The sequence below is a fragment of the Artibeus jamaicensis genome, unplaced genomic scaffold, assembly GCF_021234435.1.
Source record: "Artibeus jamaicensis isolate MK-2021 breed Jamaican fruit bat unplaced genomic scaffold, CSHL_Jam_final contig_793, whole genome shotgun sequence".
Taxonomy (NCBI): domain Eukaryota; kingdom Metazoa; phylum Chordata; class Mammalia; order Chiroptera; family Phyllostomidae; genus Artibeus; species Artibeus jamaicensis.
The window spans coordinates 6415055-6442406 of record NW_026521975.1 but is presented as its reverse complement, the minus strand read 5'-3'; the positions used below and the strand labels follow the sequence as shown (position 1 = coordinate 6442406).

Genomic DNA, 27352 nt, shown 5'->3' with positions numbered 1-27352 from the left:
TATGTCAATAGTATGAAAAAATCAGTTATAGGTAACTGGTATTACATTTATCTTGTGCCAGGCACTTTTTAAATAATGTTTTGCATTTTTATTAAATCACTGAAGTCTCATGGTAACCCCATGAGGTAAGCATTATTTTTCCCACTTTACTGAGGAAGAAGGTGAACACAGTGATTAAGTTAGAGTAAATGGCAAAGCTGGGATTGGAGCCAGGGCAAGTGGTCCATGCCTGTCACGGACTGGGTGTTTGCGCCCCCTTCCCAGCTCACATGTTAAAGCCCGAGTCCTCACTGGGATGGTGTTCGGAGATGGGACTCTTGGGTAGTAATTAGGTTGAGACAAGGTCATAAGAGTGGAGCCCTTATCCTGGGACTAGTGTCCTTAAAGAAGTGACACCAGAGAGAGTGCTCTCCCTCCCACTCTCCATCCCCCATGTGTACACATGCATGTGTATGCAGGCACGCGCATGCACACACAGGTCATGTGAGCGCACGGTGAGAAGGAGGCTGTCTACAAGCCAGGAAGGGAGCCCTTATGAGAAACCAGCCACATTGGCACCCCAGTCCAGAACTGCGAGAACAAATGCCTGTTAAGTCCCAGAGTCTCTGGTATTCTGTCGGGGCAGCCTGGGCCGACTAAGACAGTGCTCTGTTCAAAGGCTGGGTACTCCAGCCTCTCACAGAAGTCCTCACAGCAGCCCCACCCCTGCCTGTCAAGAAACGCTTGCCAGTAATTCTCTCCTTGGGCTTTCAGATGCCCTTTCCCAGTGGTGCCTCCCCCAAGCTCTTGACTGGAGACCTCAGTTTATCCACGTCTATGGGAGGAGGAGTGAGCAGAGCACCTCCTTACTCCACCTTTGGAAGTGTGGGTGGCCCACAGACAGCGCCACAGGACTGTGTTCAGGTCCCACGGCAGCCAGGAGTGAATGACATGGAAGCAGTGGCCCCATCTGTGCAGGCAGGGCCCTGGGCTCTGTGTTTATCCAAAAGAGGGAAAACACATGGGAACAAAAAAAAAGGTTGTACAGGCATGTGCATACCAGCCTTATTCTTGTAATAGGCCCAAACTAGAAATAATGCGAACATTTATCCTCAGGATAAATGAATTGTAATATATTCATACAGTGAAATACTGTTCAAAAAAATAGAAGAAAAAATTAGACACATGGGTCAACATGAAGACTCTCAGAGACATTGTGTCGGATAAGAGAGGCCAGATTGAAAAAAAATGAGTATTCTATCTTTCCAGTTTTATGATATTCTAAAATAGGCAAAATTTAGCTGCAGTGACAGAAGTCAGGGCAGTGATTGCATGGTGGATGTGGACATATTGATGGCAAAGGGCACAAGAGGACTCTTTGGGACGATGGAAATGTCTTACATCTTGTTTTGAGTGGCAGTTACACAGATGTAGACAGTTGTCAAAACTCTTCTAAGTACCTAAGATCTGTGCATTTTAGTATATAAAGTCCTCACATAATACGACTTTATGCGAAATGACATAAAACGAAGCCAACTTGACCTTAGGCTAATTGTTGTAAACAAGAGTGAAGCTCCTGTTGCATCTGGTCAACACTGTAATGAAATGATGCTGAACAAAGAAAGCCGTGTAATTCAAGGACCTGTTGTGTTTAAATCACAGCCTCCAAGAGCGTGGCTTATCCTCTTGGTGGTGGGAGGAACTGTGCTTGTTAAGAGCACAGGGTTGGTTTGAGAAACCTTTATCACATGATTGTGTTAATAAACCATCACTAACATTCGAGGGTTTCAGAACAGTGACATCCACTGATGAAGCTACCTCTGCTTTGTTGACATAAACATTCATGTCAAACAGAATGTGTTGGCTGTATCTTTTGTTTTTAATGGCAGTGCATTTGTAGGAGTTTTCAGATGGCTGCGTCATTTCTCCCATCATCAAATGTAGATAACAGGGAGGCTGAGCGGGCAGATTTTTGTGTTGGAGGCTGTAGGTTCAAATCCCACTTTGTGTGGTGGACCTAACGTGCCACTGGGTGGGTGGTTAAAGCATCGGGATCTTGGGTGCTGTTTAGTTTTTTGAGTTGTCAGAAGCATTTCGGGTGCTTCTGGGGTCACTTGATTGTTTACAAAGTTATTCGCATTCACACAGGGCTTCTGACCGGAGTGGCTCAGGGGTTGCTGCAAAGCATCGCACTGAGATGTTTCCCCCCTTTTAGTAAATCGAAACTCAACACTGGCACCAGGCTATGGGCATTTTGTGTGTGGAGGGGATGGCAGGGGTGAAATGAAGAGGAGAATTGCCCCAGGAAATGAAGAAACAGATTTCAACCTTGACTTTGCTTCCTCCCTCCTATGGCAAGTGAATGTGGTCTCACTAAGGACTTTATGGAGCTGTGGTATTTTCTTTCCTGCTTCAGGGAGAGGGGTTACAAGTATTCTCAGGAAGCCATCATTAGGTTTGAGTTTTATTTTGTTGTTATTGTTGCTCAGTGGGAGTGGGGGAATTAGGGAAATTTTTCTTCCTGTGGTTCTTTTTGTTTTTGTAACTTTACAAGTTCTCCAAATTTTCTTCTACTTAAAATTTGAACTTGGTGCCAGGTGTTTCTGGTATTAAATTGAAGTTAGATGTGCGCCTTGAGTGTTGTGCTGTGTCTAAACATAGAGATTTCTCTTCTACTCTGGAGAGGCAGGTGGGGAAGGAGCGCTTACCTTGCTCGGGCACATAGAAGGGAGGAGGGCTTGGGTTCGGACTCGGTTTGAATCTTGATAACCCTAACTCTGCTTGCAGATCCTTGGGAGAAGGTGCAGAGTTCATTTTTCTTCTGTAAAACAAGCACTATGAAAGGGTAAATGAAATACTCTATGGGAAGTTTGGCACATGGTGATGCACAAAGAAATCTTAGTTTCCTTCCCCTCACACACGAGCCATTGCCTCCTCCATCTCTGTCACATCTTTTCAAAGTCGCCCACACCCGAGAACATGGTGGCCATCCCTAGCTTGGGTTACTCTAGCTTCCTTTGGAAAACCTTTTCCATGTTCATGGATGGCTGGGCCTAGGCACTGTGCATGTGTGTGTGTGTGTGTGTGTGTGTGTGTGTGTGTGAGAGAGAGAGAGAGAGAGAGAGAAATTGGCAGTGCACTGAGCATCACTATGACCACAGTGGGTTCATATGCATTTGGTACCTAAGTGGTTAACAGTCATTACTAGCTGAAGACTGTTAACCAGAGGGTGCAAGGGTGCATTCTTCCCTATGGGACTGTTAGTACATCAAAAGGATGTTTTTAAAAATCTCACTCCATAGTATATGTGCGGGGAGAGGGGAGAGTAATTAAGAACCATTTGTCACCTAGCTCAGCTCAATAGACATTTTTTTGTTATGCTAAGAACAAGAGCAATTTAACTGAACTTAAATGACTAAAACTGTGGCTTTAGCAAAGACTTCAGCAATGTGGGTTTTAGTCCCTCTGTGAAAATCAGGGTGGTTTAGAAACCTTTCTGGAGACACACCTTTAAAATTAGTTATACACACGCTGTCTTCACAGATCCAGGTTTTACAAACCAACCACACAACAGCAGTACTTTCGTAACTCTAGGTTGCCTTTGTTAATTTAGGAGGGACTTCATTCTTATATTTAGGAGGGCAGTTCAAAGTTTGATATTCTTATTTCCCTCAGCAATGAAAAGTTCTTACTAAGTTTCAGAATACATTTAAAATATTACATTATGGTAGTAAAATGTTATTTTTAAATGATCATATTCTTTGATAAACATGACTCGAACAAGTCGGTCTTCCATGGGCCAAGCACCACCCTAGGCATTTGTGGTGAGAGCAAACCCCGAGGGGTCTGCTCAGCAGGCCCCTGGGGACCCCGTCAGCTGGGAGGCCAGAGGATTGGGCGTGGAAGGCTAGAGCCTGCTAATCTAACTCCTTCCTGAAGTTTGTGTGGAGGGAGGGGGTGTTTAACTTTCTTTCATATAAGTAATATACGTTTTCTATAGGAAAAAACAAACAAAAAAGAAGCAGAGCTAGCCAAAGACCTCTGAAAAGAAAGACTAGCAACTGTCCTGCTCTCCAGCGCCGTGCACATCTCCTGAACATGCAGGCACACGCAGAGCGGTCGGTGGTCTCAGGTCCACGGGAGCCTGGGCCACCCCACTGTTTCTGACATCCCGAAATGTGCTTTGTACGGCTGAGGACACACTGAAACGGGACTACAAAAACTGTGCTGCATATCAGTGTATACTGACATATATATATATGTCAATGCAGCCTCTGTGTGTGTGTGTGTGTGTGTGTGTGTGTGTGTGTATGCAAAGAGGTCATGACTTGTGGGTGGCTGCATTGGAAGAGAACATCGTAAGTGCAACTTCAAGGCTGGGGCCAACCGTCTTCCTTACCACGCACCCGTTTCCATGGTGGGGCTCCTATGAGAGGTTGTCTCAGAACCCAGATTTTCATTAGCCGGGTAACGTGACATATCTGCCAACAAACGTAACTCTGTATCACTCTCATCACTGTAGGGCAGTCCATTGGATGGGCCACAACATATTAAATTCTTCTCTTGGACATTTATCTCTCACTTTCTTCCTAGTCCAGCACCAGGTGCATAATCTTGTACTTGCTTCTTTACACATTTCCTTACTTATTTCCTTAGGATGAATGTTGAGAGCTATGATTGGTGGGGCAAAATACACCCACCTATTTGTAGGTTTTTGAATTATTCTTTCAAAAGGGAGCCCTCTTGTATTTAGAAAGGGAAGCAAGCCCTCCAAGGAGGGCTGGAGTGCAGCGGTACCCCGGCCTCACTACTGTTTCATTGTCATAACTTCCGAGCAGCACAGACAGGACTTTGTGTGGAGTTCAGGGGCCAGGCAGGCCCAGGCTTTGCCGAGACTGCTCAGGATTGGGGTGCGCAAATGGATAACCTGTGGGGGCAGGCGCTGAGACGGAAATTTGCTCAGATGGATGGAGTCACGAGGGTCTGGGTGTGTGTGTGGCCATCAGGCTGGAGTAGGAAATTGAAAATAAAGAGTGAGTAGAAGTTTGGGTGCCACGGGGAACCCCACCCTCTGTGCAGTGTGAACGCAGGGCCTTCTTGATTCTCAGCCCCATGCACTTTCCCTGCTAGAGTCCCTGACATGAATCGTGCTGTAGCTCCTCCACTCTCCTTCACTTGTAAGCCTCACTCCACTTTGCAGTGAGTTACAGCAAAATATCTATTCTAGTAGGATCAAGTGATGAGAACTCCAGACAAGAACTGATGAGCAGGAAGGGTCTGTCCTGGGTCCCTTTTCCAAGTAGCCCATCCTTCAAACCCAGATTGTCAATGGCCAGCCAGTTCTATGCTCCTGGCCTGGCTCACTTGAAAACCAAAATTTAAGGACTCTACTCCCCAGTCCCCATTCGCTCTAAGGGCTGTTTTTAGCTCCTCACCTCACTGCCAGAGGACTTGGCCCTGCAACTCTCCTTCCAACCCACTGTTTCCTCTCAGTTTCTAACTCAGCAATGCCAGGAACAGTGTCATCAAAGGCAGCACGCCTGGCTGTCCTCCCATCGTCCACCCTTTCACCAGGACTTCCTCTCCCTCTGCCCCTCTCTGTCTGGTCCAGTCCTGTATCTTTCCAGGTACATCCCATATTCTGTCTTCTTTAAGAAGTCTTCTGCCCCCGCTAGCCTTCTAGCCTTCCTCTGAAGCCCCATGGAAGATGATCATGATGCACGCATCCCACTGCGTGACGTAAATGGCACCACATAACTGTGTGTGTACTTGTACCACACGACTTTAAGTTCCTTGAAAGCGAAACTTACAATCTGTTCATCTCCCTCCTCTGGATGTTGAGAATCACTATGCTTTACTCTAAGATACAAATTCCATGAATGAATCAGCACTGAAGGAACATGATCTGATGGATAAGTGAGGTAGAGGAAAGGAGATTGGTGGATAAAAGTTTGCTTTAGCCCTGGCTGAGTGGCTCACTTGTTTGGAGCATTATCCCATACACCAAAATGTGGTAGGTTCAATCCCCAGTTGGAGTGCATACAGAAGGCAACTGATAATGTTGCTCTCTCAAATGGGTGTCTGTTATTCTCTCTCTTTCTCTCTCTCTCCTCCTCCTCCTCCTTCCTCTCCCCTTCCCCTCTCTCTGTCCCCCTCCCTCCCTCCTTCTATTCTTCCCTTCCTCCCTCCCCATCCCTCTCTCCCTAAAACCAATAAACATATCCTTGGGTGAGGATTTTTTTAAAAATTTATTCCATAGACGTATGGTAGCCCCATTTCTCCTAGGAGGGATTTAGGACAGTATTCCAATTGGAAAGGGGCTTTGAGCACTTCATAAACGAGTGAGACAACACTTGTCAAAATAAGGCCGATGATCCTGGAAAAGAGCTCAGCCTGTCGGGCTCTCCGACATTCTTCCATGTGGATGTTTAACTTTCACTGAATGTAGTACTTTCTGTTTTTGTGTTATGGAATGTTTTACTTTGATTAAATTATTTCCCGCTGTTTTGGAAAGACAGAGTATTAATATCCCATCTCCTCTGCTTCTTGCAGGCAGCGATGGTCCTGAGCTCTGCACACTTCTGGTTGGGATTATTTCTGGTACCTACTGCGTGTCTGATCGAAGACGTGGCATGGAGAGCGTAAGTGAAAAGTGAAGTAGTAACACTAAGTCTTGCTCATCTGTCCCTGCAATTGTCCTTCACGAGTCCTGTTATAGGATATGAAATGCTATGTGACTTCTGGTCTCCTGCCACCTGCCAGTGAAGGATATAAAGGATGTCATGTTTGTTTGTTTTTTTCCTTTTAACCTGTGTTTCACCTTGATATGAGAATATAGACAAAAAAGGAGGAGTCCCAAGAGAGACTGTATGAAGGTTAAGGATGCTCCTTGTACGTGATTATAAGGGAGAACTTCTGAGTATAGACCCTTTCCATCAGGCTTAAGAAATATGACTCAAAATTAATTCTTCCTTATATCTAGAATCAGTGCTAAGTGATCACAAATATAATCTGGCTGTAAGGGAAATTGCATCTGTGAAACCCATTCCAAACTGCAAAATACTTGGAATAAAGTATTCTTGATTTTTCCAAATAATTCACCACAGGAATCCTTCAAATATAATTCTTCTGAAATATCAGTTTATCGGTCTATGAGAAAATTAACCACAAAGATGAAATTATAATTTAGGTTAAAGAGGAAATAATTCATACTTAAATTTTGTTTCTATGTTTTAAAATATGTTATTTCTGAAATATTTTGTATAAAATGTGCAAGAAGCAACAAGGTAATGTAAATGTTTACTTCATCCATAAGCAAAAGGTAGAATGCTGCAGATGAGATCGCATTGATTTTTCTGTTGCGAAGCCTGGTTCCTCCTACAAACAGTGGCCAACCTCCCTGAGAATTGAGAGCCTTGCATTGCATTTACTTGGGGCAAAGCATAATTATTTGGGGGCCCTGAGGTAGAGAATCAAGATTTTAATCCAAACCTTCCAGGAAAAGACATCAGATTTCATTTTTCTCACTCCCTTCCTCCCACACTCAAAGGGAATACTCTTGCCTGACAGTGAAGGATGTCTTTTCAAAGAGCCTTCGTTTTAGCACGGTCCTGACAATAGACAGCACCTAACGCAGACATGGAGGGGAGGAGAGGCCATTTTATAGCACAGGTTTTAATGGTTTTTCTTCTGTTCATGAAGTTTTACAACTGTTAGTAAAAATTAAATAATTCCAATTTCCTAAATGCTCTATCACGCTGTACTCATTTTATCTGCTGAAACTATGTTCTATAAATAGCAGAATCAGAATCTTTGGAAATGAATTACAGTCAGAAAATATTTTTCTGACTGTAATTTAACCAGCGCATGAAAAGAAAACGTTAGGTCTGTTGTAGCACCATAGTTCAATGGTGGAACAATACATTACCTTGCTGAATTTCATCAATTTTGCAAGATAATCGAGTTAGTATTAGTGCCTGGCTATATCAGATGACTTTTCAATCTATAGTGATTGACAACAGTGATTTGACTGTAAATTAATCTCAGGCTAGTTTGTTCCACTACCTTAAATGAATGTCATGAAATTAAAATTTAATTGAGATGGTGTATTTGCCAAGTGAGAGTTGAGCAAAAGTCTCCTCCTGCCGTTTCAAAGAGAATGTTTTCAGGTTACAGTGTCTGCCTCCTTGTCTGCTCTCTGGATCCTCTCCAATACATTCCAAGTAGGAGTTCCTCCTCGTGGGGAAGCAAATTATCTATTCCTTCAAGCAGAAATGTCATCTATTCCCGACTCCTGGCACTGTCAAATTAGCATCGTTTACATGTTAAAGAGATGTCTTTTACATGATTAAATGAGCCTGCATCCAGCTCCACCATATGGACAGAGTAAAAGTCCCTTTCTTTCCCAGAAACTTGCCAGCAGGATGGGAACTCTGTAGAGAAGGCTCTGGTTGGGGCGGGGCGGTGGAGGGGGAAGGATGATCAGAGACTGACCAGGAGCGGAGTCCTACCTGCTGCAGCGCAGCACGGGCCCAGACGCAGCTCTAAGCAGGAGCCACAGCACCTGTGCTTTGGGCTGAGTTTGAAGGCCCCACTGACTGCCACAGGCTTTTCCTGAAAGGCATTTTGTCTCAGTTTTCCTCCGTTGGGGGAATGGGGAGGATAGCGTATGTTAGTTCCCCGCGGAGAAGTGACCCAAAGTATATGCCCAGTTTTTAGTACATGTTTAATGTCGAAACTACCTCTCTCCTCAAAAACAGTCATTTTGCAAGTTTCTTTGAGCATTTTCCTCCGACCACAAGACCTAGGTTTTAGTTCATATTATATTACCAGACTGAGATACTTGTTGTTGAGTCGAGTAAGCTCAGAGGCTTCTCCCAGGAAGAGAAAGCGTAGTACGCGCTGCGCACCTCTGATGAGGCCACGGTTCCAACCTCTGCGTTGTCATTCTGAACCTCGGCTTTATAAAACACGTTCTGTTTCTCCTTTCTGCCCACCGACCTACAATGTTGATCCTGCATGTCCAGGTCCATCATTTGGTTCAAATTGTCCAATATTTACCGAAACATGACGTGCTGTGATGCACCTTGGATTTGAAGGAGAATTTAAAATGCGGTGGGTGAGAGTTAAGGCGCAGCCGCAGAGCCTGTGCTGTCCAGCCGCAGGCGGCCAGCGGGAGCCCAGCAGTTTGGTTACAGTCCTTCAGTCTTGCCTCAGACCAATCTCGTGTTTTTTGTCTTGCTTTGAATTTTGGCGGTCAGCTATTTCGAAAGAGCTTTTAAATTCCAGCACAAGGCAGCCCTGCCTGTTCCCATACTTCTACGAGTGCTTAAGAAAGTGAGTTCTATTTTCCTGCATTTCCCCCACCTTTGCCCCAGTCTCTCTTTTCCATTTTGGGGCTTGGAGTGTTCAGAGTAAGAAAAAAATAGCATGAGGTTGTTTGGTCATTTTTTCCATAAAGTCTGTCAACTTTCTGGATGAAGACCCATTACTAGACTATCGTAAGTAGGATTTATGCCATAAAATACCTACTTTGTTATCCCACTAACCAGAATTTTCATGAGGGACCAAACTAATATATCTCTTATTAAAATAATTGATTGATTATATGTGATACCTGGCTAATGAGTATTTTTATTAGAAGCATGAAGTCTAAATTGCCCAGAACTATTTTAATATCCTTTAGCTTACACTCTTCCAAAATGTTTACCTATGACAGCATTCTTAGTAAGTTGCCATGTACTTATTCTCCTCTAGGAGAAACTTGTCAGTATTGCTTTAGAAAAATAATATAAAGCTCAAGGCCACTGAAGCTGGGAACCAGTCCCTTTTATCTAGATTGTATCTCCTGTAGTCTACCAGTCAGCACACAATGCATTCAGCAATTCCAGAATGACTTCATTTCCTTACTCTAATCCCAGTAGGCAGTTAAGTGGAAATAAAAGGTAATAAGAAATTTCTGTATACAAATGGGCCTTGATTTTTTTTTGAACTTTCTAGCTACACTAATTTCTTTTGAAGCACATTGTGTGCACATTTTCATCCACATTTGGAATTTAACATTTCCTTTTAGCTTGCTACATCCTTCCATGTAAAAGAAAGAGTGCAGGGAAAAGTTTCAGAAACAAAGAAATGAAAAGGTCAAGTTTCGAAGCCAATCTATGTATTGGAAAATCCCCTAATAACCCAGAGATACCCTTAGCGCTATCTGTCGGCTCACGTCAGGCGGATGAACGTCACGCCCTCTGACAGCCACCGTGCCCCGCCCCTTTTGTGATCGTCTGGTCTCTTGACGTGGGGTGGGATGAAGCAAATCCTGGACCACTGAGGATAAGGCCTTCAAAGATAAGGAGCTCACTTTGTCCGGGCTGCCGCTCACCAAAGCCAACCTCCAGCTCCTGATGATATACCTAAATTATACACCCGTGCCTAATCCTGAAAGACTGGCTTTGAAAACCTTCACTTACTAGGTTTTAGTCAGTTCACATGTAGACTTTGACGGGGGAGATTTTAGAATCATTTACCTAATTAAGGCCTTACTAGGTAGACGTTCTTGAGAGAACAGTTTCACATTGCTAGCATCACTTCCCCAGGGCTGCATGTGGAGAGTAGCAGATCGGACCCACTGGCTGGGTTCCCAGGCTGGATCTCAGCTCAGCACTGGATGTGCTGGAAATCGCTGAGTGACTCTTCGACATGGATGCAGTACCTCCACTGAGAACCTGTCCAGAGCCCGGCGGCATCCAGATATATTTAGGTCGTTGCCCTGAGAGGTGATTTTGTGAATGAGTAAAAAGTGGTAGTTTCAATGCTTTGGAGCAGATTCCTTTTGTTCTTGGCCTAAGCTACTGCTATCCAGTGCCCTAGGCCCAGTGACCCAGCCTTCCCATTCCAGACCTGCTTCTTAGAGTTGCCCTTTTCTCCCCGGCCAGAAGATAATACTGAGGGCTGGTGTAGAGGTTGTGAACCCTGCTTGCTCTGTGTGGGGCACGAGGGAGGGAGGGTGATGAAACGAGAGAGCATGTGCATCCTTCGGTGTGGACCAGACACATTCTCATGGGACCTCCGTGTCCGGTGAATCCAAGCGAGATGGAGGTTGTTATTATTACAGCCTCAGAAGCCCATGAGATAAAAGAGAAAGTTTGAAGCACAGTATATTCAATCATATAGAACGGTGCAAACTTTAATGTTCTTTTTGCCTTCTTCCCAGTAAAGTGTTAAACATTTTCTCATTTATTGTTTAGATTAAAATTCCTCAGTCTCTGCTTTAAACTGTAGTATTTTATCACTCCTGAGTCTCAGGATGCCAGTGGATGTGATTAAGGTATTATGTGCTAAAACCTGTGTGGTTCAGTCCTCTTGTTTACTTTGGGGAAAAGGAGTGACAGGCACTATACAGTGTCTCGTACTGATACTCCATTAGAGATTAACTCGGGAGTGTTAGCGGATGACTGGGCCTTATCTTAACAGACTTTCTTTCCTTGATGGTGGAGGGTGGGCGGGGCTAGAAACAGCTCAGGTCTTCAGAACATCCCCATTACACTCACTGTTTTCACGTCCTCGAAGATATGGGCTGTGTCTTTGTCCTTATTCTGTCTTTAAGAACCGGTGTTTAGCGGGGTCCTCATGTTCATTTATACTAAAACTAATGAAAAGGTTTTCATAATACAGGGTGTTAGGTTTATGGTTTATGGCAAAAGTAGGTTTATGGTTGTAAGTATGCAAAACACAGCATTGATTCTTGTATTATTTATTAATTATTGTACTATTTTCCATACGATCATCTGTAAATGTACTTTTGCTCCTCCCTACATTGCTAAGCGCTCCCTATATTGCTAAGTCACAAGTGTTTTTCTTTCTACAGCTCTCCTCCATGTCTAACTTGTATTTAGTTAAATGCCTTTTCTTCACCTATGTTTCCAACCAGTAGCTTTCTGTTTAGTCTCAATCTTAGGAAGATCCTGAGATGAGCCACTTATTTGAACAGCAGTTTAATCAGAAAGAGGGTACAGGCAGCTCTTCCCGTACAGGTACAGTTCAAGAGGGACGTGCCAAGGCTGAGGTTGGAGAGGCCAGCTTGCCACCAGGTGCTGACGCCATGGAGGTGCACAGCCTGCGCTCTCCTGTACGGCCGCACGAGAGAAGCTGTGCCTGGGGACTTGTGTTGACCCCAAGCTTCAGGTGGAGGGTTTGGCATGAAAAGCGTGAACACTAGCATTATAAATGTTATTCCTGCTGCGGCAGTGGCTCTTTTCACACTAAAGAGAGAGAAGAAGCCGTTCACCCCAAACTTTCTCATCACAGTAGAGGACAGGGCCAAGGGACCGGCACACATCCACTAGGGTGGGGATTTAAAGCATCTTCTGAGTTGTTAGGTCCTGCCGTGAAAAGCTTTAGAGATAGACCCAAGAGTGTCCAGGAAACCCAGTGTTTTCTCTGAATGGTTGGGGTCCTCAGACCGATCTGTAAACTTTCAGCAAAAAAACAGTAGTTTTATGTGGGTGACCCCCAATGTTCTACAGAAGTCGGGGTGCCCCCCAGGTGGAGCCTTGGCCATGCATGGGGACTGCGAATGCTCCATGGTCCCTAAGCCTGAGCATCGGTCAGTCAAAGGGCATCTGGATGTGGCCCAGGAGGAGGACACCCAGTCTTCATAGCTGTGTACATTCCATGTGTGATATTCTTACTGCCTTTTCCTTGTGGCACAGGGCCAAGCACACCTGCAAGAAGACACTGCTGGAGGAGGTACAAGAGCTGGAAACGAAGATGGGCAAAACGGTGCTTCGGGACAGTAACGGGAAGAGGTGGGCTCCTCCCTCCAACTCTTTGAGGAACCCGCGTTCTCCCAGCCCTTTTCCCTGCTGCCCCTTCCCGTGTTTCCTTCTCTCCTATTGGTTTTCCATGTGAGCGTGGGGTGCTCAGTATCCAGCATTTTGGTTATTCTCTTAGAGTGTAGTCATACTCAGATTTAAGTCACATTCTCTCGGCAGCAACATGGAATCTGATGTTCTGGTTCACTAGGCCTGACCTCAGGCCAAACTGCGGTTCTCACTAGGTCTGGACATGGGCAAAAAGAAGGCCAGGTACAGAAAATACTATAAATAGTAGCAATATTATCTTAAGATGGAAAAAATTCAGTGTTAGCAGCAGTACCGAAAAGTATTTAATAAGTAGGCCTTTGGGTATCAGCCCAATTGTTATACTAAAGCATCTACCATGAAACTTTGCATGCTGTTCACGTAAATGCATATGATCCATATAAATCTCCTTATACTTCACTTCATGCATACCTGGGGTTTTGTTTTGTTTTTTTTTTTAATGAATTATTATTTTCTGCTGGTGTTGAGAAAGTGTTATGCTTCTTACTGGCTGGTTCATGGAGACGAATGCCATTGGTCCCTGTCCTTACTTCTCGTAGCACATCAGCCTTCTCTTCTCCACACCTAATAGTTGGGCATGTGAGTAGTTTCTGTTTAATTACATGTTAAATGTTATCAGATGGCATTTAGTTAAAATCCAAATCCTGCCAAAGGAAATTTACCTGGACCCAAGAACAATTTGCAGTGTAATAAAGAGGCACGACTGTATTAGAGACATGGGATGTCTGGAAAATCACGAGTGCAACTCTTGTGCAAATAAATGCTTAGAAGGAAATCGGTAACTAACTGCCAGTGGGGGAGAAATCCACACTTCTAGAGATTCCTACTATACATTTTAGTTAGTCTGTTTATTTGTACCATCTTTCAAAGCAATGAAGACAAAACATTTTTCAAAGGAAAGAGAACCCAAACATTTTGAAAAGTATAAGGAGCACAATTTCCTATAACTGCCACTATTTTAGGAATAGTATTATAGAATACATAGTCAAAGTTGTGTTTTTTGTGTTTATCTAGGACTGATGTTTTTTAATAAGTGAGTCCATAGTATTTGTTGTATAGCAACTGTGCCAGTCACTCCAAAAAAGTCACTGTTGATGAGATGGAAATATCACTGTCTTCAGTAAGCTCATGGCCCGACAGTGGGGCAGGGCCACACTTCTAGCAGTTTTCTCGGCAACCACCACGCCAGACGGCACACAGTTCCAGCATGAGCAGGGCCATGCTGCCTCTTCAGTACTTTACGCAGGTGATTAGCACCTGCTACATTTTCAGGGACCTACAGAATTCTTTGAGATCTGAAAAGAAATGTATTTGTAGGCTCTAAAAATAAGGGAAGGCCTCTGCAAACTGAAATGAACAAATGTTTAACACTTAACAAGATACCTGTCAGTCTTAATTACTGTCAAGCTTAATAATCAAAATAAGTTTTGTCATTATTTGTATATAACTGACAAGCTTTCCTATCTCAAGGATTCTCAGGTATACACAGGGTTGTTGAGAGGTCATAAGTAATTCTAAGTAAAATGAAAGTTTTAAGGCAAAATTCTAAAACTCCTTCCCAGCATTGGACAGGAAAACATTACACAGAATGTGGCATGAAAATGCACTTTGACATGGCTGGGGCAGCCTGGACGTGAGGTCAGTAGCACGCAGGCCTTCAGAAGAGGAAGCAATCTGGGAGGTCATCTGGCCTAAGAAATCCGGAAAGGCTTCTTGTGGGAGACAGGGTGGAAAACAGAGCTTCGAGGATATAAAGAACTTGAAAAGACAGAAATGATGCGAATGTGTTTCCAGCAGAGGGCACAAGTCAGGTTGTGTGCAGGGAGCAAACCCCACTCAGTTTGGAGGGTCACGGGCGTCTCACAGAGATTTGGAGTCTGTGTTTAAATTCTGGCTCAGTCACTGATAGGCCACATGACCTTGAGCAAGATATTCATATAATAGATTGTCTCTTTATCAGTTAAAGAAGATGACTAATATTTGGAGCAGAGAGGGTTTAGGGTTCATGAACACTATGGACAAGACAGCATATTGCCTGACCCATGGCCGGAACGCAGACTGGTCTGCAGGCTGGCCGGAGAGCCATGTTTTTTGACGGAAGCGGTGGGTCGTCAGCCTCGAAAAAGAGTGTGAGCCCATCTTGTTGTTGATTTAAAAAAATGCAATTTGTAAATTTCACTTGTCCTGTTCAGAATTCACTTTTAAATGTTCCAATGGATATTAGAAGATAATTGGAGTTCGTATTTTTTCATTGATTAATTTTTGAGAGGGACAGGGAAAGAAACACTGATTTGTTGTTCCACTTGTTTATGTATTTATTGGTTGATTCTTGTATGTAGGAGCCCTGAGCAGAGATCAAACCTGCAACACTGGCATATCTAGCCAGTGCTCTAACCGACTGAGCACCAAGCCAGGGCCAATAAGTGGAGTTTAAATGTGGTGTCCTACCTTCAAGTTGGTTTTAACATGTGTTTCTTGGGTGCTTTGTAAATTTCATGGCTCCCTTGCTGAAGTGAGCGTGGGTGTGAGTGTGCACATCACCACTTGGTTATGACGGTTTCCTTTTCCTCTGGTTCCAGGGTCTTGTCTCACTTTTGAACTCCTAGTGAAAGATGGTTTGGGGACTCCATCCCTCCCATCAGCCTCAGCAGCCCCCCATTTGTTTTTCTCCCTCTTAATTACTCCCAGAGTCTCTGGGTGGTCCATCTGCAAACTAGATAATGGCAGCATGCTGCTCTCTGCCACAGATGATTTTGTTCTGCCTGGCCTCCCCAGAGCTGCCTCACAATTTCTCCTTTATCACCTTTGTTTGCTTCTCTCAGCCGTTTTTGGAGTCCCATGTACTCTGGTGCTGGTGGGAATGGAGGAGGCTAAGCCCTGGGATGGAGGAGGGATCTAGAGTTTTTGAACTCTGCTCTTCCTCCTAAAGATTTATAGACTCCATCGTTGAGAGCTCTTGAGTATTTTGGTCCCTTCCCACACTCCTGGTTACTTATTCCCCACCCCCCTCTGATTTTTCCATTTACTTTGAATCTCTCTAGCTGTTAGTCTGGCACATGGTAAAAGCATCATATACGTTTATTAACTGACTGACTGGAAATGCAAAAGTCTGGTCAGGTGGCGCTGAGGAAAGGGAGGCGAACCTACATTATCTGTGCAGACCTGCTAGTGCCGTACATGTTAGCTCATGTTGAAAGTGGCCACTGAGAGGTAACAAGAGATGTGAAGGTGGTCACTCAGCTTCGGTGAGAGAGCCACCTATCTCATGGCTTAAGAACAGAGCTAACATTTAGGGTGTTAGCATCACCCTACCTTTACAAAGTTGGGCAGTCTCATAGCTGGTCCTTCCAACAGGGCACAGCCCATCCTGCCGTCTGGTGCGGGCAGAGCCCCTCCACCCAGGTGTGCTCAGCATCCCCAAGCCTCCCAGGGCTACTCAGCTCAGTTCTGAAATCCTCCAGGACATTCTGCCAACTCATAAAACCCAGGTCCAAGTCACTGGCAAATATACTAGCAGTTTTTCTCAGGAATGTACTCATAGGAAATAGAACAAAAATCTTTTTAAAAACCCTTTTGTGCCAAATTTACAATTACAATTTGAAATGGTAGAGAAAGAGTATAAAGATCTCTCCAAGCCCTTTATTTATTCACTAAAATACTTGAATATTTTATTGATCTTGTCTAAGCTCCAAACTTTTACACTATTTTGGTAAGCATTAAAATTTTATTAAATGCTTCTGTATGGTCACATTGAAAAATCTTGCCTTCAAAAATTAACCTGGGTAGTTTACACATAAATAAGCCTGTTTCTTAGAACTTCGATAAAACTAGAAAGCATTTTCTATACTGGAAAGTATAGTAAAGTAGGAAAATGCTAAAGGTAATGAACAAAACTGCTTTTCTTTTTAAAAAAAATATTTTATTGATTATGTTAAAGATTGTCCCCATCTCTCCCTCCTTGCCCGCTTCTACCCAGCACCCCTCTTCCCTCCAGCAGCCACCCCAGTGCAAGTCCATGGCCGTACATGTAAGTTCTTTGGCTACCCCACTACCCAAACTGCTCTCAACATCCCCCTGCCTATCCTGCACCAGCCAATTTGCACTTCCTAATCCCTGTACCCTTCCCTCCACATTCTCCCTTCCCCTCCGAACTGATAACATTGCAAATGATCTTTCTATCTATGATTCTGTTCCTGTTCTGTTTGTTTGCTTAGTTTGTTATTTGGATTCAATTACTGATAGTCACGAATCTATTGCTTTTTTAATGGTCATTGTTTTGATATTCTTCTTTTTCTTATATAATTCCCTTTAACATTTTGTATAATTATGGCTTGGTGATGATGAATTCCTTTAGTTTTAACCTGTCTGGGAAGCACTTTTTCTGCCCTTCAATTCTAAATGATAGCTTTGCTGGATAGAGTAATTTAGGTTATAGATTCTTGCTTTTCATCACTTTGAATACTTCTTGCCAGTCCCTTCTAGCCTGAAAAGTTTCTTTTGAGAAATCAGCTCACAGTCTGATGGGAACTACTTTGTAGGTAACTAACTGCTTTTCTCTTGCTGCTTTTAAGATTCTCTCTTTCTTTAACCTTTGGCATTTTAATTATGATGTGTCTTGGTGATCCTTTTTGGGTCCCCTTTGTTTGGGACTCTGTGCTTCCTGGACTTGTAAGTCTACTTCCTTCACCAAATTAGGGAATTTTTCTTTCATTATTTTTTCAAATAGATTTCAAATTTTATGCTCTTCCTCTTCTCCTTCTGGCACCCCTATGATTCATATGTTGATATGTTTAAAGATATCCTAGAGGTTCCCAAGTCTATCCTCATTTTTTAAAAGTCTTTTTCCTTCCTGCTGTTTTAATTGAATACTTTTTCCTTCCTTGTGTTTCAAATCATTGATTTGATTCTTGGTGTCATCCCCTCCACTGTTGGTTCCCTACAGATTTTTCTTTATTTCACTTAATGTAACGTTCATTTCTGCAAGGATATTTTTTATGCTGTTGAAGTACCCAGTGAGTTCCTGGAACATCCTGATTACCAGTGTTTTGAACTCTGCGTCTGATAGGGTTGCTTATTCCATTTCATTTAGTTCTTTTTCTGGAGTTTTGATCTTTTCTCTCATTTGTACCATAGTTTTTTTGTCTCCTCATTTTGGCCACTTCCCTGTATTTGTTTCTATGTATTAGGTAGAGCTGCTTTGACTCCCTGTCTTAGTAGTGTGGCCTACTGCAAACAAAAGAATATACCTGTTAAGTTGTGTGAGGCAGAGCCTTAGGTAATTGCCAGGGCAGTGCAACCCATGTCACTGTTTTGTGGCTCTGTGTGGGGGAGGGTTTGGAGTGGGGGCAGTGCTGCTGCCTGGCCTGTGGAGTTTTTCCCAGGAGGAAGCTGCCTTCTGGTACCTACCCTGTTGCCAGTTACTTCACTCTCTCCCTGGACACCACTGGTGCCCTTCCAGCTGTTGTCCTGGTGCTGCAGCCCAGAGTGGGTGAATCTGCATGACTCCTAAGTGCATTGTGGGCCCTTTAAGGGGAGTCTCTTGAGAGTCCCTCAGTTTCTTTTGTTGCCTCAACCCCCACTGATCAAAAATGTTCTTTTTGATTTTAGTTTGCCTGTTTTCAATGGAGCCTTTTTCTTGACATATTGTTTGTGTACCCTACGGACACCAGACCTTTTTTCATATTTGGATTGTTCAGAAGACATTTCCCCCAACCGTCTCCCCCCACAATCTTCACCCAGAGATCACGCACTGTCCTCTGTGTAGAACAGAGTCTATCATGCATATCCTTACTTCACATATATCCAAAAAATGAAGAGCTAATTGGAAGAATTCCTTTCTTCAATGTTTAACTAGTCTTTTTTCCCCTCTGTATTCCTAAAGTATAAAACATGCAATTTTTTTTTCTGGTGGAAGAAACCCATTAGTGGCCATTTTCCTTTACAAATATACTTTAAACAAATACCTAAAATGTCAGGTTAAGAGGACAAACTTATTTTCCCCCCTTGAATTAATTTTCTTTCTTGGTGCGGGGTAGAGGATGTCCTGTGTTTTAGGTATTTTGGAAAGTAAGAAGATGAATACATTTGATAAAAATTTCTAGTTTTCCACTTCTACATAGTCTGAATAAACAACAAGGAGACCCTTGTTTTGTTTCAGACCTTCTTTCTGTTCATCATAGTTGAGGGGAGGGTGGGTAGGCCCTGGGCTAATTTTCTCCAATTTCAAGGTTAAGGAGTTCTGGTTGCTGCCCCTGCCTTTTGCCAACACGGTGATAGGATTCTCTTTCCTTAAGTGCTTCCCCCACTGAGTATAGGTTACTCTGTGCCTTTGGTCAGGGTCATCACCTTATGGTGAGTGATCACTGAATCTCCCCTTTGGTTTTATGTTCTCTCTGAATGCTAACGCACGGGCTCTGCAGCCCCAGTCCATCCAACTCTTGGGAATTCAGTTAAGAGATCTGATTCACTCCTCTGTCTGGATTGCCTGTGCTCTCCCAGCTTCCATTTCATCAAGGCTCTTGCTACATAGCAGGACACTGGTCCAAGCTGGTGACCTGGGAATCCTAATACAGGACAGAGCCTGACACACACCAGCAAGATCTCTGAACACGTGAGAGATTACCCACCTCCAGGCAGCACTCTCCTAGTGCTCTTTCTAAAAGCAATTATTTTAAAAAATGAAACTCCCTAAAACATTTTGAGTGAGCACGCAAATAAAAAATATCTATAGCCCTGGCCAGATGGTTCATTTGGTTGGAGTGCTGTTCCATACACCAAAAAGGTTGCAGGCCTGATTCCTGTCGGGACACGTGTGAGAGGCCATGGATCCATGTTTCCCTTTCACATACATGTTTCTCTGTCTCTCTTTCTCTCTCCTTTCTTCCCGCCCTTTCTCCCTCCTGTCCCCTCTCTCTAAAATCAATAAGCATATCCTTGGGTGAGATTTTATAAAAAATTCTATATGCTTTGATATTTAAGAAGAAACCCTTTGCTTTTTAAACTAATGTTTAAATTTTATTTTATTTTAACTTTTATTTATTCATTTGAGAGAGAGAAAAAAACATCGACTTATTGTTCCATTTACTTATGCATTTATTAATTGATTCTTGTATGCGTCCTGGAGGGGATTGAACCAGCAACCTTGGCATATGGGGACAGTGTTCTAACCAATTGAGCTACCCAGTGAGGGCTAAACTAATGTTTAAAGACATTGTCACACCTCCAAGTCAAAACTGCTACAGCTGCTCAGCCAAAGATAAATATAAGCAGCGACTTCTGGCCAAGATGGAGGCCTCGGTAGACACACTGTGCCTCCTCGCACAACCAAAATAAGGACAACAACAATTTAGAAACAAAAAACAACCAGTACTGACAGAACTATATGGAAGTCCAATTGAACTGTATGGAAGTCCAACAACCTAGGAGTTAAAGTAGACACATTCATCCAGATCTGTAGGAGGGACAGATTTGGGCAGGTGGGCAGAGAGGGGTCACAGCAAAGCAGTGGCTGGCAGACCCTGGGCATGCAAGATGGCAGCAGGCAGACCCAGCAAGGCAGCAGATTGTGGAGGGGTGCAGCACACAAGGCGGCTGGCAGACCAGGTGGTCCCACAATCGTGCACAGATAAACCAGGCGAAAGTGGGGAGTGAGACAGAACATGCAACCCAAGGCTCCAGTGTGGGGAAATAAAGCCTCAAAACACCAATTGAAAACACCTGTGGGGGCTGAGGTGCTCGACGAGACTCCCAGCCTCCCAGGAGAGTTTGTTAGAGGGACCCACAGAGTCCTAGAATGTACACAAACCCACCCACACAGGGATCAGCACCAGAAGGGCCCAATTTGCTTGTGGAAAATGAGGGAAGTGACTGAAATCCAGCAGAGAGTGAAGCAAGCGCCATTGTTCCCTCTTGGACCCCTCCCCCACATACAGCATCTCAACCCAACAACTGGGTTGCCTGTCCTGGTGAACACCTAAGGCTCTGCCCATCACTACGTAACAGGAGCTTCAAGACGAAAAAAAAAAAAAATGGCCCAAATGAAAGAACAGATCAAAGCTCCAGAAAAAATACAACTAAGCCATGAAGAGAAAGCCAACCTATCAGATGCACAGTTCAAAACATTGGTAATCAGGATGCTCAAAGAATTGGTTGAGTTTGACCACAAATTAGATGAAAAAATGAAGGCTATGCTAAGTGAAATAAAGAAAAATGTATAGGGAACCAATACTGATGGGAATGAAACTGGGACTCAAATCAATGGTGTGGAATAGAAGGAAGAAATAAACATTCAACCAGAACAGCATGAAGAAACAAGAATTTAAAAAAGTGAGGAGAGGTTGAGAAACCTCTGGGACAACTTTAAACATTCCAACATCTGAATCATCTGAATCAAGAGGAGAAGAGGAAGAGCAAGTAGCAAAGTTATTTGAACAAATAATAAAGGAGAACTTCCCCATTCTGGCAAAGGAAATAGACTTTCAGGAGTCCAGGAAGCTCAGGAGGTTGGGCCCAAGAAAGAACACACCAAGGCACATCCATAATTACATTACTCAAGGTGAAAGATAAGGAGAGAATCTTAAAGGCAGCAAGAGAAAAGGAGAAAGTTGCCTACAAAGGAGTTCCTATCAGACTGTCAGCTGATTTCTCAGAGACCTTGCAGGAAAGAAGGGGCTAGAAAGAAGTATTCCAAGTCAGGAAATGCAAGGACCTACATCCAAGATTGCTCTATCCAGCAAAGCTTTCATTTAGAATAAAAGGGCAGGTAAAGTGCTTCCCAGATAAGGTCAAGTTAAAGGAGTTCATCATCACCAAGCCCTTATTCTATGAAATGTTAAAGAGACTTATGTAAGAAAAAGAAGATGATCAAAACTATGAACAGTAAAATGACAGCGAACTCACAATTGTTAACAACCACACCTAAAACTAAAACAAAAACAAACTAAGCAAACAACTAGAACAGGAACAGAACCACAGAAATGGAGATCACATGGAGGGTTAGCAACAGGGGAGTAGGAGGAGCAGAGAGGGGGAAAAGGTACAGAAAATAAGTAGCATAGATGGTAGGTAGAAAATAGACAGCAGGAGGGTAAGAATAGTATGCGAAATGTAGAAGCTAAAGAACTTATAACACATAGTATAACACATAGACATGAACTAAGGGGGGGTAATGTGGGTGGGAGGGGATGAGCAGGGTGGAGGGAAGGGGGGAAATGGGACAACTGTAATAGCATAATCACTAAAATATATATTTTTAAAAAGTCTACATACTGCCCAGAGGGAAAAAAAGATAAATATAAGCACACCCTAAAATAGGAGGTATACCTGCTTTATCATGTACTACTTCTCAAATATAGACTTTATATTTTTCAGGAAGTTTTTTTTTTCTCGTTGGCAATGCAAATGTCTGTCTTCCCTTTGTTTTCCTATCACTACTTCCCACTCCGTTACCCCTAAAATATCCATTAGTTTTTTTGTTTTGGGTTGTTTTGTTTTGTTTTGTTTTGTTTTAGCTAAAAGGGTAGGAAATTATGGCATCGCTGTGGCAAATTTCTCCAGGCCAGGTGGCAAATGTTTGCTTCCAACACCTGGTTAAGATTTCTTTTGCTCCAGTGCCATTTTTTCCCTGGCTGGGTCATGACGGGAAGAAGCACAGACCGGAGAGACAAATGGACTGAACGGAGCCCCAAGCCCTGCCACTCACTTAGCTGCGTGAGCTTGGCTAGGTTATTAACTGCTCTGAATTTTAGTTTTCTTATTATACATTTGATTTGAAGTTAAATGAAATAGCACATATTAAACCTATAGCATATGGAGACATTCAGAGAGTATTAATACCCGTATGTCTATCTCCTGACTTAGAAGCTGAATAATAATTAAATTTCACTGGCCAATTTAGTACAGATGGGTTTTCTCAGAGCGCTCAGAGAGGGTGAGTACAGCAGAGTCTCTGGTGTACATCTTCAGGGCACGCCCCCAGGCTGCAGGCCAGGCAGAGATCTGGCTGAACCCCAGGCGTATCAGAGCAGTGTGGGCAAGCCAGTGAGCAGTGAGGTTTCAGATGACGGGTATCAGGCAGAGTTCAAAATCCTGGCCATTTCCCACATCATCCGGTTTGCAGAGAGGAGGTTTTGCCAGCCAGGCCACCTCCCCAACTCCAGACTGTCCTGCTGAACTGCTCTCAGGACGTTCATCTGAAACACAGGGCATTTGCGCCAAAGCTCCCCTTCTCGCATTAGAACCAGCCTTTCCTTGAGGGTTCTCAGCCTCTGCAATGACAAGTTGTTCCAGTGCCTCAGACTCCCTCTAGGCCTCATCTTGTTTCCTCTTTATCTTTGCACCCAGAGGGGCACTGGTCTCCTGTGCCCTTATGTAAATGAGGGCCAGAGCTCTGCTTCGGAGGTCAGTTATTGATTAAGTGCTCTGCCCACTAGGGTGCCTTTCCCTCACACTGCTTCCCAAGGACAGCCCTAGCCATGCCACTCTCTGGTCTGCATTCTGCGATGGTTCGCTGTTGAACTGAGTTCACACCAGGGCCGCAGGATGGTTTCAGCCTCCTCTCCCTCTTTTTGCCTGTGTGCATCTTAGCCTGCTGTCGCCCCTGCCCCCCAGCTTCCCCACACCAGGCTTGACCGTGCTCCTCTGTGGCTGATGCTGCCCCTGGCCCTCCTCCGAGGACTGCTCTTTATACACTGTGTGGGCGCTGGGTAGACCCCTGGGTCCCTGGGAACAAAGGAGACAGACCCTTGTCCTGGAGCAGGTGTTTCAAGCTCCAGACCCACTCTCTGGTGTCAGTCTGTCATATGTGACTTTTCACACTATGCTAGTGTCAGCCTGGACTTCCCTTAATACATTCATTTGAAAACTGTTTTGAAATTACTCAAATATTCAATACACACAATAGTAGAGAGACTCGCACAATGAACTCCCATCCACTCATTGCCCAGGTGCAACACCTACCAAGATTTTGCCATAGTTGCTTCATCTAGTCCATTTTTGCCCCTATTTTTTTCTTTGCCGAAGCATATAAAAAGCTAATCCTAGACATCACAACATTTTTACCCGTACACACTTCAGGATACAGCTCTAAATATCTCATTAAGCATTTTAATATGTATTATGACTAATGCATATTATACTTGTCTATGTTACTACATGTAAATACTGCAACTCCACTGCCTGTATAATATGAAATATTAACAGTAATTTCTTGGTATCAACCAGTACTAGTTTATAAAGAGGTTTCCTAAGTCTCAACCCATTCCTTTTAGGGTTTTATTAGGCTTGTGTTAGGATCTAGACAAGATCCAAATTTGGTTGCCTATCCTTGTTTTCAATGCCATGGGCTTAACCGAAATTACGGTATGCCCCGTTTTATTGTTCACATCGTGATTATCAGCGTGTGCTGTGAATGTGTTCCCCCTGCGCAGCAGAGGGAGTGCAGCTCAGAGAGGCAGGGTCACCCTCCAGTGCCACCCCGCTGAAGGCAGAGGCTGAACCAGGTCTTCTAGCTCCAGGCCTCTTCCAGGAAGCCAGGATATTGAGAGTGACCCAGGTGCCTCCGTTTTCAATTGCATCTTTATCAGTGTGCCCGGAAACCAGTGGAGCCCTAGAGGGATGCCGGCCCGGGGGGCCCAGAGGCAGGAGTCCCATCAGAGGCTGCAGGAAAGGTCACAGTCCGCCATTTGACATCGTGTGCAGAACTCCGAGGAAGTTAGAGAATGATAGCTGAACACGGCTGCCTTTCAGATCCCTGTATGTACAAATAGCATGGAGCAGACGGAGATCCCAGACCCCCCCCTAAGGAAGACAGATGCCAAACAATCTGACAACTCCAGAGCAAATAAAAGCAAAGGGGGTGGTGAACACTGTTAACTGCTTCCATTCAGTTCAGAAGGAGCCTAGTTCAGAAAGACGATTTCCAGCCAAAATCACCTTCACGGAGACTGGTGTGGTCTAGAGAGGACATTAATTGAATGTGTTTAATCTTGTGTCTAGAAGAACCTTGGGCAACGCCGAATGCTAGCAAATATTTTCTTTTAGATAACAGGGAGAGTCCTTAGGAAAACAATTGAAGAGTCAACAACACTTCCAAGGTAAACCTCTAGCCTTACTGACAAATGCTCAGAACAGATGAGGAAATGCATTAGCGGACAAAGGGAGTGAATGATCCAAGAAATTACAGAAAGGCTGACTACCCAAAGGGTGGTTTCTGGTGACTGCATCCTGGACACAGGAAGGAGAGGGTGAGGAAGGCCCTCTCATGGAAGCAAAACACATAATTAGCATTTAGTTAACACCTAAGCTGCCTGTGTCAACCAAAAATAATTGATTCTCTCTCATTCTATGGATGTTAAATCCCAAGTGCCTTTCTTGTTGTTGTAATGAGCTGGTGTTTAATAATTTAAACTTTTATAAAAAACATGTGTTATTTGTTGTGAAGCAAGAGAAGAACCTGTTCACCTTTAAGTGGTGATTTAGCGGTGCTAGAGATCTGCTCAGGAGCTTAGCCACCGCCCACTGCTGTAATGAATGGGTCACAGCATCTCCATCTACTGTCTGGAGAGGGATGGGAAGAAGTGGTCCTTCCCCTGAGAGACAGGGAGGTGAGCTGACAGGTGTGGAGGCGGGGTCACGTTAGTCTGTATTTTAGGATGACTTGAAGAGTCATCCTAAATGAAATTTAAAAATTTATTTTTGGATTAAGACCTAAGTTAATGCTCACTTTCTCTATTTCCCAGTAAGACCCCTTTTCGAAAATCATTTTTGCTCATGAAGTTAATGTCAGTAACTAACTACTACTGATGGCTCATTATGTCCCTTTGAAAGTAATATGAAATAACTTTAATCCTTTTTTTGAAAGTTGGTTTTATTTAATCCATATGAACAAAAATAGAAATATTCAAAGGTAGATTAAAACATTTTTTTTCCTCAAAATAGGACTTATAGAAGTCCTATAATTTGAATACTGATATTCCACATTCCACCAGGGATTAGTTCTTCCCAGAGATTCTAGGAGGATCTTGACTAATCACTTTTCTACTGCAGTTTCAGTGAGTTGTTTGCTTTTCAGTTTGACTCCCCTTTTTTCCCTGCCTCCAACTGTGACGGATCACTGAGAGTAAACCGTTCCAGCCGGCTGAAAATGGGTGACTGGGAACAGCCGTTCTGAAATTGAGTTACAGCTTAGACATAATCCAGGTATAACCAGATTCTAGTGCTCATTTCTCAGGGGGTCACTCCTAAATCTTTGAGGAGGCTGCAGAGAGAAATGTAGACCTTCTGGCACCCTGAAAGTGCAGGTGTGAAGTTGTTTTTGTAGTACATTTAAAAGGATTACTGAGTCTCTGGGTTCATTAGACTCAGAAGAAAAAGGACCTCAAGGGGCAAGTGCTGGCCGTTTTTCACTTACAGTTGATGTCTACTTCTGCACTGACACTGTTCTGAACATGTCCACCCCAGTCCCAGGCATGGTCATTGTTGAATGGAGCAGGGGTCCCCATCTCTATGGCTGGTACTGGGAAAGCTAATTAAGGCCCATCTGGTCACAGGTGAATATGACATCTGTGACCTCATGGCTGAGAAGAAGCAGAGAACGTGTAAAAGTTATAGCTGGGAGATTGTAGTGGGAATCACCGCACTTAGCAATAATAGATTTTTTTGCCTTTTGGAGAGATTTCTCTATCAGCAGAAGCGGAAAACCTGGGTGTGCCCCACGGTAGTAGACCCAGGAATAAATCCTTCTCAAGGCCAGAACACAAACTCAGGAATTCTTATCATAGAGCCTTGTTCTTTAGCCATTCAGTGAGTCCCAGTTAAGTTGACCCTGTCTAACAAGGCCCTGATAGTTTGGTTACTCAGTGTGTTTTCTCTTTCTCTAGCAATTAGGATTGGCTGGAGGCATCTTAGGTGGTGGTAATTGGGAATTCACACTTGCTGATGAGTAAACACGTTGGCTTCATAGAAAATAGAATCTGTGATGGGCTTAATGCGAGACAACTCACTTACTGAAAACTGAGAACGCGCCAGGCGCAGGTGTGGCATTAAATGAGACAGTCTCCCCCTTTTTAGAGCTCACATTCTAGTGGGAGTGACAGACAGTGAACAAACGAGTCACTATACAAAGAGAGTCAGGGAAGACTGAGGAGGAAAATGAAATGGGCTCGTAACAGGGGATGCGTGACTGTGTTTAGTGGTCAGAAAAGCTTCTTGAGATGACGCTCACACTGAGCCGTGAGTAAGAGGCATAGCCCACTCAACAGAGATCTGGGGAAGGAGCATGCAGGCAGCAGGAATTGCTGGTATGAATTCCCAAGGGGAACACACTTGGTTTGGCCAGTGCCTTCAGAGCATTGGGCAAAGTCAGTGAAGAGGCAGCAGGGGACAGTCACTAGGGATTTACGGGTAGAAATGGGGCTCCAGAGCCAGGAAAAGGGCTTAAGCAAGGGAAATGCATGTCCCTTGTTTTCTAGAATATGTCATTCTCATGCCATTTTAAA

General features: G+C 43.8%; 1 protein-coding gene across 2 annotated transcripts in view; it reads left to right on the top strand.

Moving 5' to 3' along the window:
- Window positions 1-27352, top strand: part of ATP8A2 (ATPase phospholipid transporting 8A2) — a 580506-nt gene that overhangs the window by 522320 nt on the left and 30834 nt on the right. For both annotated transcript variants that reach the window (XM_053672924.1, XM_053672925.1), the window contains exons 34-35: window positions 6532-6620; window positions 12687-12782. In XM_053672924.1, the coding sequence (XP_053528899.1) occupies window positions 6532-6620; window positions 12687-12782 (185 nt within the window). The remainder of the gene's footprint in view (window positions 1-6531; window positions 6621-12686; window positions 12783-27352) is intronic.